Source organism: Schistocerca americana, chromosome 7 (genome assembly GCF_021461395.2).
Source record: "Schistocerca americana isolate TAMUIC-IGC-003095 chromosome 7, iqSchAmer2.1, whole genome shotgun sequence".
In the NCBI taxonomy this organism is placed as follows: domain Eukaryota; kingdom Metazoa; phylum Arthropoda; class Insecta; order Orthoptera; family Acrididae; genus Schistocerca; species Schistocerca americana.
In genome coordinates this window covers 112433149-112449447 of record NC_060125.1, presented here as the reverse complement: position 1 = coordinate 112449447, position 16299 = coordinate 112433149, and the positions used below count along the sequence as shown (strand labels likewise).

Here is a 16299-nt window from a genome sequence, read left to right as displayed (position 1 = left end):
TGAAATACCAGTACCTCTTTTGTATAACGTTGTTAAGTTTATTATCTGTAGTAAAATATGATTACTTTTTCCATTCTTGTATTTTAAAGAATGTGTCATTGTGCACAATGACGAATACTAATAGTTTTCATAATAAATTATTGTTACAGGACATCAGGTGGGCGGTTACATCTTGTTCCAGAAATTGGAAAAATTCCTCTGGCAGATGCAATCCTTATTGAAGATCCCAGTGAACATGGTGCAAATGATGATGATGGTATGTATTTTTGCTTACTGGTATTGTGAGACACATATAACTAGTCTTGTTTTCTGACAGTTGCCCCACAGTATCTGTTTGTCATGTTCATATGTTAAAGACCGAAAAGGAAAAATATCATGGAGGAGACTTATGTTTAATATTTTGTTGTGTTCGGTCAAATCAGTAGGCAGTGGGAAACAAATTGCAAGCATAGTAAATAAAATGTTATGGGATGTTTGTATTGCATCTTCTGATAGTAGGCCAGTTATGGTGAGTGAAGTTATGATAGTGAAGAAGATAGCAGTGTGTTACTGGTTCTCAGATGTAGGCTAGCAAACAGTCTGTAATATTTTCAAGACTTCACAGTTTCTTTTAAGATTTTCATGGAAATAACAATACAAGCAAAAGAAATAACACGAGATGAATGATGTGTCACTGTTGTTGCTTTTAGAATGAAAAGGATATTAATAAACAATTGAAAATCTGTATGTTTTTGAATACCGAAGTTCTTTACTGGTCAGGGATCATTTCTAGTTGTTATTCCCTTGCCTTCCTCTCCTATATTTTAATGTAGAATATAAAGCAATTTTTCTTTTCTTTCTTTTCTTTTCAATCAGTCTTCTGAATAGTTTAATTTGATGCGGCCCACAACAAATTCCTCTCCTGTGCTCACCTTTTCTTCTCAGTGTAGCACTTGCAGCCTACATCCTCAATTATTTGTTGAAGGTATTCCAATCTCTGTCTTCTTGACAGTGGTTATCCTCTACAACTCCTTCTAGCACCATAGAAGCTATACTCTGATGTCTTAACACATGCCCTGTTATCTTGTTCCTTCTTCTTGTCAGTGTTTTCCATATATATCTTTCCTTTCTGATTCTGCGGAGAACCTCCTTATTCGTTACTTCATCAATCCACCTAATTTTCAGCATTCTTCTGTAGCACCAGATCTCAAATACTTCAGTTCTCTTCCGTTCCAGTTTTACCACTATCCATGTTCCACTACCATACAATGCTGTGTTCCAAATGTACAGTCCCTCAAATCGAGACATATGTTTGATACTAATAGACTTCTCTTGACCAGGAATGCCCTTTTTGCCAGTGCTAGTCTGCTTTTGACATCCTCCTCATTCTGTCCGTCGTGTGCTATTTTGCTGCAGGGTTATTTTCAACATAGGTAGCAGATATCCCTAACTTCATCTACTTCATGTTAAGTTTGTTGCTGTTCTCATTTCTGCTACTTTTTATTACTTTTGTCTGTATTTGATATACTCTCAGTCCATATCCTGCACTCATTAGACTGTTCATTCCATTCACCAGATCCTGTAATTCTTCTTCACTTTCACTGAGGATAGCAATGTTATCAACAAATATTATCATTGGTATCCTTTCACCTTGAATTCTAATCCTTACTTCCATTATCAACTGCATTGTCAGAATTGCCTCTCTGGTGCCTATCCCTTTCCTAAAGCCAAACTGACCATCATTTAACAGATCTTCAATTTACTTTTACAATCTTCTGTATATTATTCTTGTTGGTAACTTGGGTGTATGGGCTTTTAAGCTGATTGTGCAATAATTCTGATACTTGTCGGCCGCTACAATCTTCGGAGCTGTGAGAATGATGTTTTTCCGAAAGTCTGATGGTATATCGCCAGTCTTGTACATTCTGCACACCAACATAAATAGTCATTTTGTTGCCACTTCCCCCAACGATTTTAGAAATTCTGATCGAATGTTTTATATCTCTTCTGTCTTATTTCTCTTCTGTCTTATTTGACCTTGTATCCAAAGCTCTTTTAAATTCTGATTCTAGTATCGGACCCCTAACCCTTCCCTGTTGCCTCCTGTTTCTTCTTCTGTCACAACATTAGAAAAACCCTCTGAGTCACAGAGCAGAAGACCCAGTTTGGGGTGTTCGGCCACTTAAGTCTTTTTATTTGGCACCTATTCGGCAAATTATCCGTCGATTATGATAAAATGATAAGGACAACACACACACACACACACACACACACACACACACACACACACACACAATTCTGAATGGAGGAAATTTGACCCAGCTGGATATCGAACCCACTACCCCATGATCTAGGGTCAGCAATGCTTTCCAAAAGACCATGAGCTGTTGATGCTTATGAATAGTTTTGTCAAGATGACTGATGGTGTTAGTACTAAAATAAAATGTTCACTTTCTAAAATTATTGGATAGTGTATAACTGGTGAAGAATGAAAATAAATAGTAGTTCAGTATAGCGTCTATTATGTAATGTTTGAATGTCCCATCATGTCAGCTGCACTCACATTTTTGCTTGTTATCTGCAGCTGCACTTGTGTGACATAATCAAGTGCAGCACCACTAAAAGCTTCTGATACATTTTTCATGTAAAAGCACTCTCCATTTGTCATACCCCCTTGAAAGGACGTCATTGTTGTAAGTCTTCAGGCATCTCAGAGGCTATAAGAGATGCTTGACTCGCAGCAACTAAAATGCGTTGGGCTTGAAACTGATATTAGAGGTATGGATCACATGCATCAGGGATCATATAAGTAGTGTATTCATTACATTGAACTATATTATACAGAACCACATCAAACAATAAAAGCATATCTGCAAATATGATGAAGTTCAGAAGTCAAAGTATAAACTGCATTTTCAAAGAGTAATTATTGTTCCATATTTTATGTTATAGTCTTCAGATCAATAAATATTTATACTACACACTAGCCTATGTCCTTCCTCAATGTTCCAACTATTTTCATAACAAATTTAATCAAAATCGGTTCAGCGATCATGAAAGTGCAACAGGCAGAGTTACTTTTGCATTTATAATGTTAGTATGTGCATACATGGTACAAAAAGATTATGTATTCAAAATTTAGTGTTCAGAGGAGATGCAAAAACAATTTTTGACAAAAAGTCAAAGTGACACCATTTTTCTGCTGAAAACCCATGAAAGTTTTGCTGCTAGTGGTGTTGAGAGATGGTGTTGAAACTGTTGTGTAATGAACATTATTCTTAAAATGCTGCTGAGAATGTTGTCCACTTACATAATGCACAGCTGCATCTGCACCCTAATAATTGTCAAACAAACTGAAAACAACCAGGTGCTTCACAAATATTGGCTACAGCTTCAGCCAAATGAACAATGTGACTTTCTGGACTGTCAATTGGTGTCTCCTACCCTAAACAGTTCATCTCTCCTCACAAGAAAATACATAGGAGTTCATCAGCTTCTCCAAAACAGTATTCATCACATAGCAAGTTGAACACTGTCACTAAGCATCACTAGCAACAAAATCTTCATGTACTCCTAGTGAGGTAACAGTGCTCTTGTAACATTTTTGTCACATAAATAAGTATTTCTTTTTATCTTCCCTAAAATTTTGTATACATGGTTTTTACACACCCTATATTATGTCACAAGACTCATTTGGACGGATCTATGGGAGGTGATTCAAGATCAGAAGCTGATGTAAACCATATTTTGTTTTTGTGTTCCAAATTTGACAATGAACCATCAAAATTTCTGAGGACTTTGATGAGTATGGGTTACTGTCTCCCTCAACCAACATCTTCTCCTTTGGTATCCAAAGACATTTGTCTGTATAAAGCAGTTGTCCATTTTCTTATGAATATGGGGAAAAATCTCTAGGATTTATATTTTCATTTATCTGTATCAGTTATTAGTAAATTTAAGAAGTATTGTGAATTAATTACATAAATATGTCTACTTTACTTATTACTCTATTTGTTAAACATCTGTTGAAGTAAAAGCTTGAGATGTCCACTCTGTAAATATGCATTTTTTTTGTTTTCTTTGTACAATTATGTTTCCTGTGTAAACATGTATGGCTAAATAGAGTACAAACGCTGGAGGCCAAATAAAACAAAACAAGCAAACAAACAAGACTATGTATATATGGGGTGTTCAAAAAGTCTCTCCACAGTGCCATATGATTGTTAGCCGCCATATGATTGTTCGCCTGCCCGGGTTACTTTCCTTCTAGTGGACTCTCCCAACATTCCACTGTTTTGCTTATCTCAGCCAGTGTCAGTAGTATTGTTGGTGTGTGTCATTATGTGTTGACGTGAACGTTTATGTTTAGATCCTTTGTTCATTTGTTTCATTTTTGTCACTGTTAAAGTGTTAATCATTGAAGAACATGTGGTTTTAGTCAAACAAGTGTTCAAGGCTGGTGGTAAATACACAGTTCCAGTTTGTCAGACATTTCATTCAGTTTTCTCGGAGACAATACTCCCACATTGCGACACTGTGCAAGATTTGATTAACAAATTTCGAAGTACAGGTTCAGTGACAGATGCACCGAGAAGTGGTCATCCTAGCATTTTGTCTGAGGATAAACTACTCGATATTTCTGATAAAATGTCCAAGAGTCCGAACAAGTCAGTAAGAAAACTTGCCCAGGAAATCGACGCTAGTTTCGGAACAGTCCACACAGCCCAAATTAGAACTTTTCCCATAAAAAGTCGTAGTTATGCAAGAACTGAAAAATACTGATCATTGCAAGAGACTGCATTATAGTCAGTGGTTCAAAAATTTCGTTCAACAAAATGGAAAGGGTATTCTTAATGAAACGTTTTTCACTGATGAGGTGTGGTGTCATTTATCCGGGTACATGAACTCACAAAATTCTTGTATGTAGAGTACCACCAATCCATTGTGTATTCATGAGGAACCACTTCATTCTGTGAAAATAGGAGTTTGGATTGCAATTTCTAGAAGTCGGATTGTGGGTCCCATATTTCTCAACAAAACAATAAACGCACAACAATGCTGCAGTGATATTCTGTACCCATTCATAGGAGAAGTTGTGTTTAGTGAAATGCTGAACGGTTATTTTCAACAAGATGATTGATGCAATTTGCGTTTCAATGTCACTGCTTGCTTATGTTTTTGGTGATTGCATAATTTCACAGGGACTTTGTCCTCCACAATCACCTGATGTAACACCGCCTGACTTTTTCTTCTGGGATGCAGCGAAAGCAACTATCTATAAAACCCATCCAAAATCCATCAATGAATTGAAAACTGCAATATCCACTTTCACTGCTTCTGTTACAGAAGAAATGTGACAGCTTGTGTTTGGAAACATGATTAGACGAATTGAATTGTGTATTCAGCAACAGGGGGGCACTTTCAACATTTAATGTGAAAATTTGTAAGTAAAAATGAATATTCAAAATTAATAACTTGTATTTCACTGAGTTTCATTTCGGTATATTCACTCTGGCATACGGTACGCGCGGCCATTTGAGCAAAATAGAGAATGTCCTAAAAGTTATAAGATAAACGTTGAGGAAATAAAACAAAGACAGTTGAATGAATAAAGTGAAATGCTGCTGTGAAAACTGCACCATTACACACTAGCAGTTTTGAAAAGGGGCTTGTTTTCCATATGAAACACACCAGGGAGAATATATATTGTGGAGTGGGTGTGTCGATTTCAAGTTTCTTAAAAACATTTCTGTTTGTGGCTCTAGGATGGACTCCACCCATCATTCTTATGGCTCTTTTGTAGCAGTTTTTTAGCAAGTGGCGGATTTCCCCAACATACGAGTCCATGTGTCATATGGCATGAAAATAACCATAATATGCTGATTTAATGGTTTCCATATTTCTCAAATCATCAACTATGTTACAATGACTTGAAAATTGATCTTGGCCCAAAACTAACCATCAAATGAATAAAAAAGTAAAATTTGCAACTTCGGACTGGTTTTTCGTTCTACAAATTAACAGGAGTTGCTGACCCGCAGCTACTCTAGCATGCTGGAAGTTCAGATCCAGGATGTTGTTTGACCAGTTTCATTTGCTGTCAGTATTTACAAGCCCACGTATTTTGAACTGTCCACCTTAGCACTCTGCTGGTCACCAAGCATTTGACCTGTTTATTTACCTTCAGAGTTTATGTGAAATTGAGTATAGTTTGTTTACTGTTGTTAAGGCACAATTATTTACATTAATCCAGTTCACAGTATCCCCAAAAACCTTATTAGCTAACACCTCAAGTTTGTGTATTGAAACATCAATAAGCTGCATAATGTCATCAGCAAAGATGATGAATTTACAATTCTCTGTAAAAAGAGGTACATCATTAATAAAAATAATAAAAAGTATGGGGCCCAGAATGGAGCCCCGAGGCTCTCCATATGAGATGGCACTCCATTCTGATGATGCTGAGACACCTTCTCATCTATCCAGTACATCTTCTCTATTTTGAGGCTATGAATCGAGCCACTTCCATGCTGCACCAGTAATACTTAGATATGTAGCTTTGTGTAAAAGTATTTGGTGACTAAGAAAGTCAAACACTTTTGATAGGTCACAGAATATTCTAACCATCTTCATCTTTTTGTTGGTGGACCTCAAAACACTGGAGGCAAATACGAAAATTGCATCTTCCGTTGATAATCTCTTCTGAAATCCTAACTGACTTTTGCTGATGATATTTATGCTCACTGAGGTGCTTCACAATCCTAGCATGCTCTAGTTTCCCTAAAACTTTGGAAAAAATTGTTAGTAGTGAGACTGGCTGATAGTTTTCGGTGTCTGCATTATTTCCCCCTCTTATACCGAGGTTTCGCAACTGCATACTTAGCCTTTCAGGATCTGGTCTTTGCTTAGTTGATGCATTGAAAATGTGGCAAAGGATTTTAACATATATGGCTGTAGCAGTATTTTAATGATATGCTAGATGTGTTGCCAATTCCAGTAGTGATTTTACTTTTCAAAGATTTAATGACTTATTCAAAACCCATAATAATGACTGCTATTTATTTGTACTATGCTAGGTTCACTGGCTTGCAGAAAATTCATGGCTTGGTTTGGGGAGCCTTGCAATCCTATTTGTTCTGTTACTGTTAAGAAATATTTTTTGACTATATCAGCATCTGTTTTTGGATCACTAACAAAATGATCCTCATTTTTTACTTACATATTTTCACTGCAAAATGCACTTTTCCCTGTTTCCTTCTTTACAAAATTCCAGGTAGTTTTTACTTTATTGCTTGAATTATCATTTTCTGACTTCAAGAACATCTTCTTTGATGCCTTTATGGTTTTTTTTTAAGAATTTTACTGTACAATTTGTAATGTCTAATCTTATTCAGATCATTTGATCTCTTGGCTGCTGCATAAAGCTCCCTTCTTGTTCTACAACATATTTTGATGCCTTAGTAATCCAAGGACTGTGACCTTATTTGAACATTTTCCTTCACTAACTTTTTAGGAAATTTTTCCCCAACTTCTAACATCATTGATAAATGTATTAAATTTGGAGTTTATATCAACAGCAACATATAGAGGAGACCAGTCCACATGCTGTAGTTGATGTTTCAAGTTTCCCTGGTGTGTTTGTTTACAGTCCTAATGATTTTCCAAATGACATGTACTTTTCGTTGTATATTTATTTGCTTTATGATGCGGAATTGTCCATCATGATCAGAGAGGTCATTTATAATATTTTTCACAGTTAAATTAATATATGCATCTGTAGCTATAGATATGGTACACTATGTGATCAAAAGTATACGGACACCTGGCTGCAAATGACTTACAAGTTTGTGGTGCCCTCCACCAGTAATGCTAGAATTCAATATGGTGTTAGCCCACCCTTAGCATTGATGACAGTTTCCACTCTCACAGGCATACGTTCAGTCAGGTGCTGGAAGGTTTCTTGGGGAATGGCAGCCCATTCTTCATGGAGTGCTGCACCCTCTTCAACTGTTGGCAGTCTCTGTCAGTAAACAGACGAGGTCAGCCTGTATGGTTTTGTGCAGTACATGTCCCTTCACATTTCCATTTCATTATCACATCAGAAACAGAGGACCTAGGGACATTTAGGAATGTGGAAATCTCGCAAACAGACGTATGACACAAGTGCCACCCAATCACCTGACCACGTTCGAAGTCCGTGAGTTCCGCAGAATGTCCCATTCTTCTCTCTCACAATGTCTAATGATTACTGAGGTCGCTGATATGGAATACCTGGCAATAGGTGGCAGCACAATACCCCTAATATGAAAAATGTTCGTTTTTGGGGGTGTCTGGGTACTCTCGATCACATAGTGTATCTGTTAACATATTAGAATTGGCTGTGACAAGATGGACTAAGCTACCGCTGATACTAAGCTGTAAGAGAACATCAGGTGTTCAATATCTGTCCTGCTACTATTTTCTGTTAAAAATGCCACATTAAAGTTGGCCGTTATGGTGAATGATTTAGTTTTTCTAGACAGGTACGACAAGAGTGGTTCAATATGTCTCAAGAAAACATTCAGATATCCAGCAGGTGCCCTTTAAATTGGCATGGATGTACGAATGCAGGTTGTAGATACATGGTTGATGACATATGTAAGTTTTTGTCTGGCCATTGTGGTATGCTCGGATAGCCTAATTGTCAGCCGAATACTCATGATAAGTGGGAAGTCCGGGTTTGCTAGCCATTCCATTATGCAGCTGATGGTTGTCCGTATTCACAATGTGACTACATTTCATGTAACGTTTGTTTTGCACAAAATTAAGTACCAGAAAATTTTTGTGAGTGACATATTTCCTCAGCAATAGAGATAAATCAGAGAATGCAAATTGAATTTGTGAACAAAAAAAGCTGCTGGTTTATAAAAATCCAAAATTGCAAATATTTTATTCTCTGCTAGAAATGATAGCCACTCAGGTCATTCAGTAAAATTCTTCCTGCAATGTTTGCATACATACATACATACACACATACATACATGCATACATACATACATACATTAATCCTTGTTCCATAGATCATGAATACAATATTTTGTAATGATGTGGAACATCTCACTTTAACATAAGTTTTCTTTACACTAATTAATTAATTAATTGTGCCTCAGTAATGACCTCTTTAATGAAATACAGTCGAATTCTGACTGAATTTGCCTCCCATAATCATCAGGAAAAATTTATGAGTAATGTTAGAGGTCAATACTGTCAGTTCAAAAATTGCATTCAAATAGTTACTCCATACAAGATATGAAAGCCTAATCAGAAATTTTCTTGAAGTTGTCATTTGATTTGCTTCAAGCTTTGTTGAACTGCTCTGTTGATTGTTGACTTCTGCATGTCCAATTACCATATTTTATGGACTACAAGATACACTTTTTTCTTGAAACAATTGCCTTCAAAACTCAGGTGCGTCTTATACTCAAAATAATATAAATTTGTCCAATGTTTGATTTAAAATTCCCACCATTCTTAAAAATGGCCATATATGCGATGTTGAGGGAAACCTATCTCTATCTGGCAACAATGGATTCAACTGGTGTCAGCAGTGCACCGATGCGACGAACATGATTGTAGGGATTCACAAGCTTGCTAACACTTGTCTCCCTCCTGACCCACAATCAGAAACCCAGAACACTATCCGGCCTGTGATGTGCTATTGCAGTCTATGGTGCCAGTGAACTTGAATCGAAAGTGATTTATGTTATCAGTAATAGTACAATACTTTTATTAGTAGCTGGTTCCGTAATGTAAAAAAAATGAAAGGTATTTGTATCATGCAGGGTCTAAATTGAAAGTAATAGCATATGCAGAAGAACATTGAAACAGAGCTGCTGATCTGCATTTCAGCCCTCCACCAACAGAAAAAAACATTCACAATTGACGGTCTAGTAAAAAAGAACTGAAAAAAATTAGGAAGATTAAATGTCCAAATAGGACTGAATGTAAAATCGCCAAAACTAGAAGATGATGTATTGAAATGGATTAGAGGACACAATCAAAATGCCATTGGAATTAATACAAAAATGATTCAAATACATGCTCGTAAGCTAGCACTACAGTGGAACTTAACAGACTCTAAGGATGGAGTTGGTTTGTGCTACAGGCCTATGAAGCATCATGGACTTTTTGTGCAAACCAAAACCAAAGTATCTCAGAAAATGCCACAAGAGTATGAAGAGAAGATATAATTTTCCATTGCTTTATTATTCAACATCAAAAGAAAACCAGTGTAGAACTAAACGAAGTAAAGAATACGGACGAAACTCCTGTGACATTTCATGTGACACGTAACAGGACTGTTGCCACGAAAGATGCTAAAACTGTAACAATAAAAACAAGTGGACATGAAAAAATGCACTACACTTTTGTACTTCCGTGTTGTGCTGATGGTACTAAATTTAACCCAGTGATCATTTTCAAGCACAAAACAATGCAGAAACCTTCTGGTGTACCCCCAGATGTCATTGTTGATGTATGTGACAAGGTTTGGATGCATGAGGCTGGAATGAAATTATGGACAAACAGAATGTACGAGAGAAGAAAAGATACTTTACTGAAGAACACAGTGCAGTTGGCTCCATCTATCACAGTCCACACTACAGCCTTCCACCCTTGTGTCACTCCACCCTCTCTCCCGAACACAATTACTCATCCCAGGTAGCATTGAAGTAAAACAATCTCTCTCTCTCTCTCTCTCTCTCTCTCTCTCTCTCTGTGTGTGTGTGTGTGTGTGTGTGTGTGTGTGTGTGTGTTTGTGTGTGTGTGTGTGTGTGTGTGTGTGTGTGTGTGTGTGTGCTTGCACTCTTTCATTCACTATGTCCCATACACCTAATTATGAAGGAAAATCCTTCAGCAGAGATATGGAATGTGTGAAAGTACACATTAACAAAAACCAGCTGTTAGGCATGCAATACATTCATTGTATTAAGAAATCAGTGCACTGCTAGGCAAAATGTAGCATACGCAAATTAGCAGAAAAGGTATTCAGCTAAACTGGCAGTGTTGTGTGTGCAAGTGTATAGTATTCTTGCAAAAAACAAAAATATTATCAAAGTAAAGACTGTGCAAATTGTAAGAATGAAATCATGAAGTTAAACAAGCATGTTTCTAGCCTTCAGTTAATCATTAGCACACTAAGTGGTGGCACATTTAAACCTCAAAAAGAAGTGAATGAGCCATTAGGCAAACAAAAATCCAGTTTTTTTCACCTAAAAACTCGCAGTGGACTAAAATTTCTTATAAAAACAGAAGTTTGAACACAAAAAAATCACCAGAAAGTGAACACATTGAACAACTGGTGGTTAAAAACAAATTAGAAGTTCTTTCTGTGAGTGAAGAGACTGAATCAATACCAGTAACTGAAAATGAAGTTTCTAACAAATTGTGTTGACAGAATGGTGAAACAAGGTCTAAATTTAGCATTGGGAAAGACAGTCATGGTGAGAAACTCCACATACTGCCCATTGCACATAATAATGAAACTAATGTGGAAGACACTGTCAACCAAAATGTACATCATCACAAGTATGAAAGTAGTGTGTTAATTTTAACAGACAGCCGTGGTAGAAACATGAAAAGACTTTTCAAAGAAAACAGGAAATGCTATGCAACAGGTATTGTTAAGCCAGGAGCAACAGTGAAAAGTATTATTAGTGTCAATCTGCATGACAAAATGTCAACAAAAAATGATTATGTAGTGTGTATTGCAGGGGCAAATGAAGTTACAAAAAACAAAGCAAATAACTGACTATCAGAACTAAATAAGTTCATATAACATAATAAAAAACATAATGCAGTTTTTGCAACATTACCACATAGATGTAACTTATGCATCACTCATGTGCGAACAAAGAAGTACAGAAAAGTAATATTAAAATAAAACATATAAGTTCTTTGTTCAGAAAGCACAGCTTCCTCAATGTAGGCAACAAACTGGAAGATGCCAGCATATTAGGCACAGAATACATCTGAATTATGAAGGAAGAAATTTATACATGAAATTGTAAATGAAATTATTGAAAGCAGAGGTAAAAATAGCATAATAACGTGTGTGGGACTGATGTCACCAGCAGCAAAAACAACACCGTCTCCAGATAGGGGAAAAAACCAGCAGTACCATCAGTAGCAGAACCAGCAACTGTAGCAGAAGACGTAGCTGTCCCATACACAACAGAAAGATAACTAAGCGTTTTCTTATAGTGATTCACATGAGGGAAAAGTTGTCAAAACCATGTGAAAATCTCTCTCGTGTGTCCCAAGCAGAACTAACTAGTGTACTGAGAAAAACTACTCCTAACATACGTACATATTCAATGGCGAATAAGTCTCATACTTTGTCCATAGTTCATCAGAATATAAGAGGCCTGAAGAATAAAATAGAATAACTGCTAATATACCGAAAAGATGAAGAATATGGAAGTGAACTTTGTGGTGTCACCGCCAGACACCACACTTGCTAGGTGGTAGCTTTAAATCGGCCGCGGTCCATTAGTACATGTCGGACCCGCGTGTCGCCACTGTCAGTGATCGCAGACCGAGCGCCACCACACGGCAGGTCTCGAGAGACTTACTAGCACTCGCCCCAGTTGTACAGACGACTTAGCTAGCGATGCAACACTGACGAAGCCTCTTTTATTTGCAGAGAAGATAGTTAGAATAGCCTTCACCTAAGTCAATGGCTACGACCTAGCAAGGCGCCATAGCAATTGATAGTTATCGTATGAAGCATGTCTCATCAAGAACGATGTATACAAATGATGGATTAAAGTTAAGTATTCCAGCAGCTACGTACTTTTCTTTATAGCATTCATTACGTATCCTGTTTCAGACCTCACGCCATCCTGCGTGAGTTTAAGAGCGTGCCTTTCGGTTACCCGTCACTGTGGACTGGCTGTCTTATCAGTTCACAACAAACTTGATGTATACTGTGTATCTATGAATATCATATCACAAATGAAATCCGCATGTTGCAGATTGGAAACTTCTGTTTAGCTTCTCATTACTGTAGATCTAGAATGAGAAATAGTGGTGTTGTAATTTTTTTGAGATTTGATGTATTACATAAAATCTCTAGATTTAAGAAAATGCTGAGCTAAGCACCCCTTTGAGGTGTGTGGCATCAAGATAACTTCAGACAGTGTAACAGTTATTGTACTGCCAACTTAAAGGGCACCTGCTGGATATCTGAATGCTTTTCTGAGACATATTGAATCACTCTTGTCACACCTGGCTAGAAGAATTAAATCATTCATCATAATGGGTGATTTTAATGTGTTCTTTTAACAGAAAATAAAAACAGAATGGATCTTGAACACCTGACATGCTCTTACAAATTAACATCAGTGGTACTCAGTCCAACTAGAGTTATATCTAGTTCTAGTACTTTAATAGATAACATATCCATAGAGGAGGATGCATACAATAACTGTGAAAAATATTATAAACAGCCTCTCTGATCATGATGGGCAGTTCCTCACCACAAACCAAATAAATGTACAGTAGAGACATGATTATCCAGACCTCAGTTACACAGATCCACGGTTATCTAGACAGACTACCACAAGCAAGTAACTCTGTACTATTTAGTTCATGAACAGACAGTCTAGTCCACACTCTGTGTGGCAAGCAAACAGCGTAAATGCAAGAAGTTGAAACAGAAGGAAACATAGATGCAGAAAGTGATGCAGGACCATCTCAGGCTGATGCATTTCAAGCCATGGAAACAGTTTTCAAACGGTTGAGAAACAAAAAATGGTTCAAAAAGCAGTGTGCTACTGTGTGCTAACTACAGTTACAATGAATTTGTGGTGTAGCAGCAATGAAGAGAGAAAATTGTTTATGTCAGATGACAGTTAAAAATATCTTAAACAAAATTAAACTACAGTGACCGTTCTGTGACTTTTGCTAGGTATTCCACAATTAAGGTTGCAGTATTTTAGTAATATTAAGAAAATGTATGTGTGTATGAAAAGTATCTCTAATCTCTTTACAAACATTGATTTTTTTTTATTTTAAAAAGTTTAATTTGTTTTTCTTGTTTGAATAAACATCTAACATTATGTATTAATCCTGGATAGATAACCATATGACAACATACCTAAAAGGTAATCATATATAGGTGACATGGGTTATGTTTCTAGATGTAATAACACAAAAATCTTTCTTCATAAATTCAATTATCCAGATTTTCAGTTACGTAAACAACTTAAAACAACCTTTAGTCCAGTTAATTGAGTCTCCACTGTAATAAGAAAAAAATTTTCATTTGGAAAAACATTGGGATTTCCTGTTTTTTGCAAGTGGGCTGAACTGTGATTTATTTTCAAAGAATATTCTTAAGAATTTATTTTATTTACTAGCGATTCATCAAGAACATTAACACATTTAATCACACTATGTAAGCATGGAAGTAGTTGCCAGGGAGTAACTGATGAAATCATAACCAAATTCCTTTTAACAAATGGGTATCTTTCTTCACTTTAATAGTGCCTAAAAGCATTATAATCAGAAAGCACCCTCTAAATATCAAAGTTACAATTTATTCAGAGGCAGAAAGAAACAAGTTTTGACTGTATGAGCTTTAGGGCAGAGAACCTTGCCGCTCCCTTTTGACACGGCCATAGTTACGACTGCTCACAACAGCCTCTGAAAGAGTACACTGGTGCAAATCTACAGCACACCTAGCCACCGAAGGTGCAACTTGATTTTAACTTCTAAGAAAAGTCTTATGGTGAAAGGGTGGCAACTTTATATACTAAAATGATCATTTAAATGAAGGCCCATGAAATGCAATCTTATATAAAATTCTACAAGGTTGGCCAAACAATAGTTAAGATGCTCTACAGTACACAGATACCGCCTCTCAAGATCATAGGCTGTAATATCAAAGTTTCCAAAGATCAAAACATTTTTCAGGTATTAGGCTGTTACACTCCAAGCAATAAATTCGTTAACACACCAAATCCGACAAACATGAGAGAGGCAGCTACTGACGTACGGTTGATTGATAGGAAGATTACTGAAAAACCCGAACTGCAGGTTGCTCTAACCCCCCCCCCCTACTGCACAAGGGAAAAACGGACCACCCAATTTATAAACAACCACCTTCCTGCGGGTGGGCAAACTCCAAAGAATGGTGGGACGACCCCAAAGTAAAACGGCTGGTAATCTCACCAAGAAAACAAGTACAATTTAACGAGAGTAAATCAAACAAGATATCACGAATCACTTAACTTCTAATAAACTGTGATTTCTTGAGAAGACCTGGCGCAGCACCCCCAAATTGCTCTCCCGAACCGTCCGCTGCCAGGCACTTCAACGGACGCAGGAAGGCGCGCCGATCTCCTGTCTCACGGCATCACAGCTCGCACCGGCCAGACTGATGTCGTGGGTTGACTCCTGTTGCTCCCGTGTCGACTGCATAGTCACTACCCCTCGTTATAAGCCATGGACCACTGGACTCACATGGCGACCTCACATGCGCTGATGCTCAAGACGGACAAGTCTTCTTGTGTCTCAGTGCGCGACTGACCAACCAATTGATCAAACCGCCAATGACCATTGCCTGAGCAAACTCGAGCAGACTGGCGGCCTAACGCGCAGACTCAGATGCAGGAACTAAGTCCCGACTGGGTGACCACTCGCTGAGTTCTCTTACTGGCTGAGTGGAAAGACTCTCATTTTGCCGGCTTTAAAGGTTGATCAGAACGACAGACATACTAGCACTCCGAACGACAGACAGACACTAACTGCCTAACAAATGTGGACGAGAGACAGACTAGCAAGCTGGGGACGAGAGACTGACCCAGACTGACCGACTGGCGAGCTCATAGTGTCCCTTAAATGCACGTGAACAGGCAACCTTTACCCTTTCCCACCAGAGGGAGACACCAAAGCTGCGATTGCCACAGCGACCCCACCACCAGAAACGGAGGGCGACTGCTTCACACTACACGCTGCGGCGTGCTCTTCAAAACAGCAGTTTTTATCAAGGCTCATGGGCATCTTATCATAAGACTATTCAAGCACACCTCACAGCTAGACACAAACTTCCCTATGTCATCAACTGCATGTGTACACCCTGCACTCGTACATCCATTATGTATATTACCGTATGGGGGAGACAATTTTCAATTGAAATATGCTATCTGGTGTCAACAGATGCCTGTGATATTGCACTGCCTCTGTTGTTCGGAAACATGGGCTCAAGTCCCAGTCCAGCACAAATTTTCATTGTGATAATTTCATTATACAGCTGATGACTGTGCGTATTCACAACTG

At 37.7% G+C, this 16299-nt stretch overlaps 1 protein-coding gene across 1 annotated transcript in view; it reads left to right on the top strand.

The window, feature by feature from the left end:
* Positions 1-16299, top strand: part of LOC124622752 (ras-specific guanine nucleotide-releasing factor 2-like) — an 898440-nt gene that overhangs the window by 239620 nt on the left and 642521 nt on the right. The window contains exon 8 of the mRNA XM_047148541.1: positions 150-256. Within this exon, the coding sequence (XP_047004497.1) occupies positions 150-256 (107 nt within the window). The remainder of the gene's footprint in view (positions 1-149; positions 257-16299) is intronic.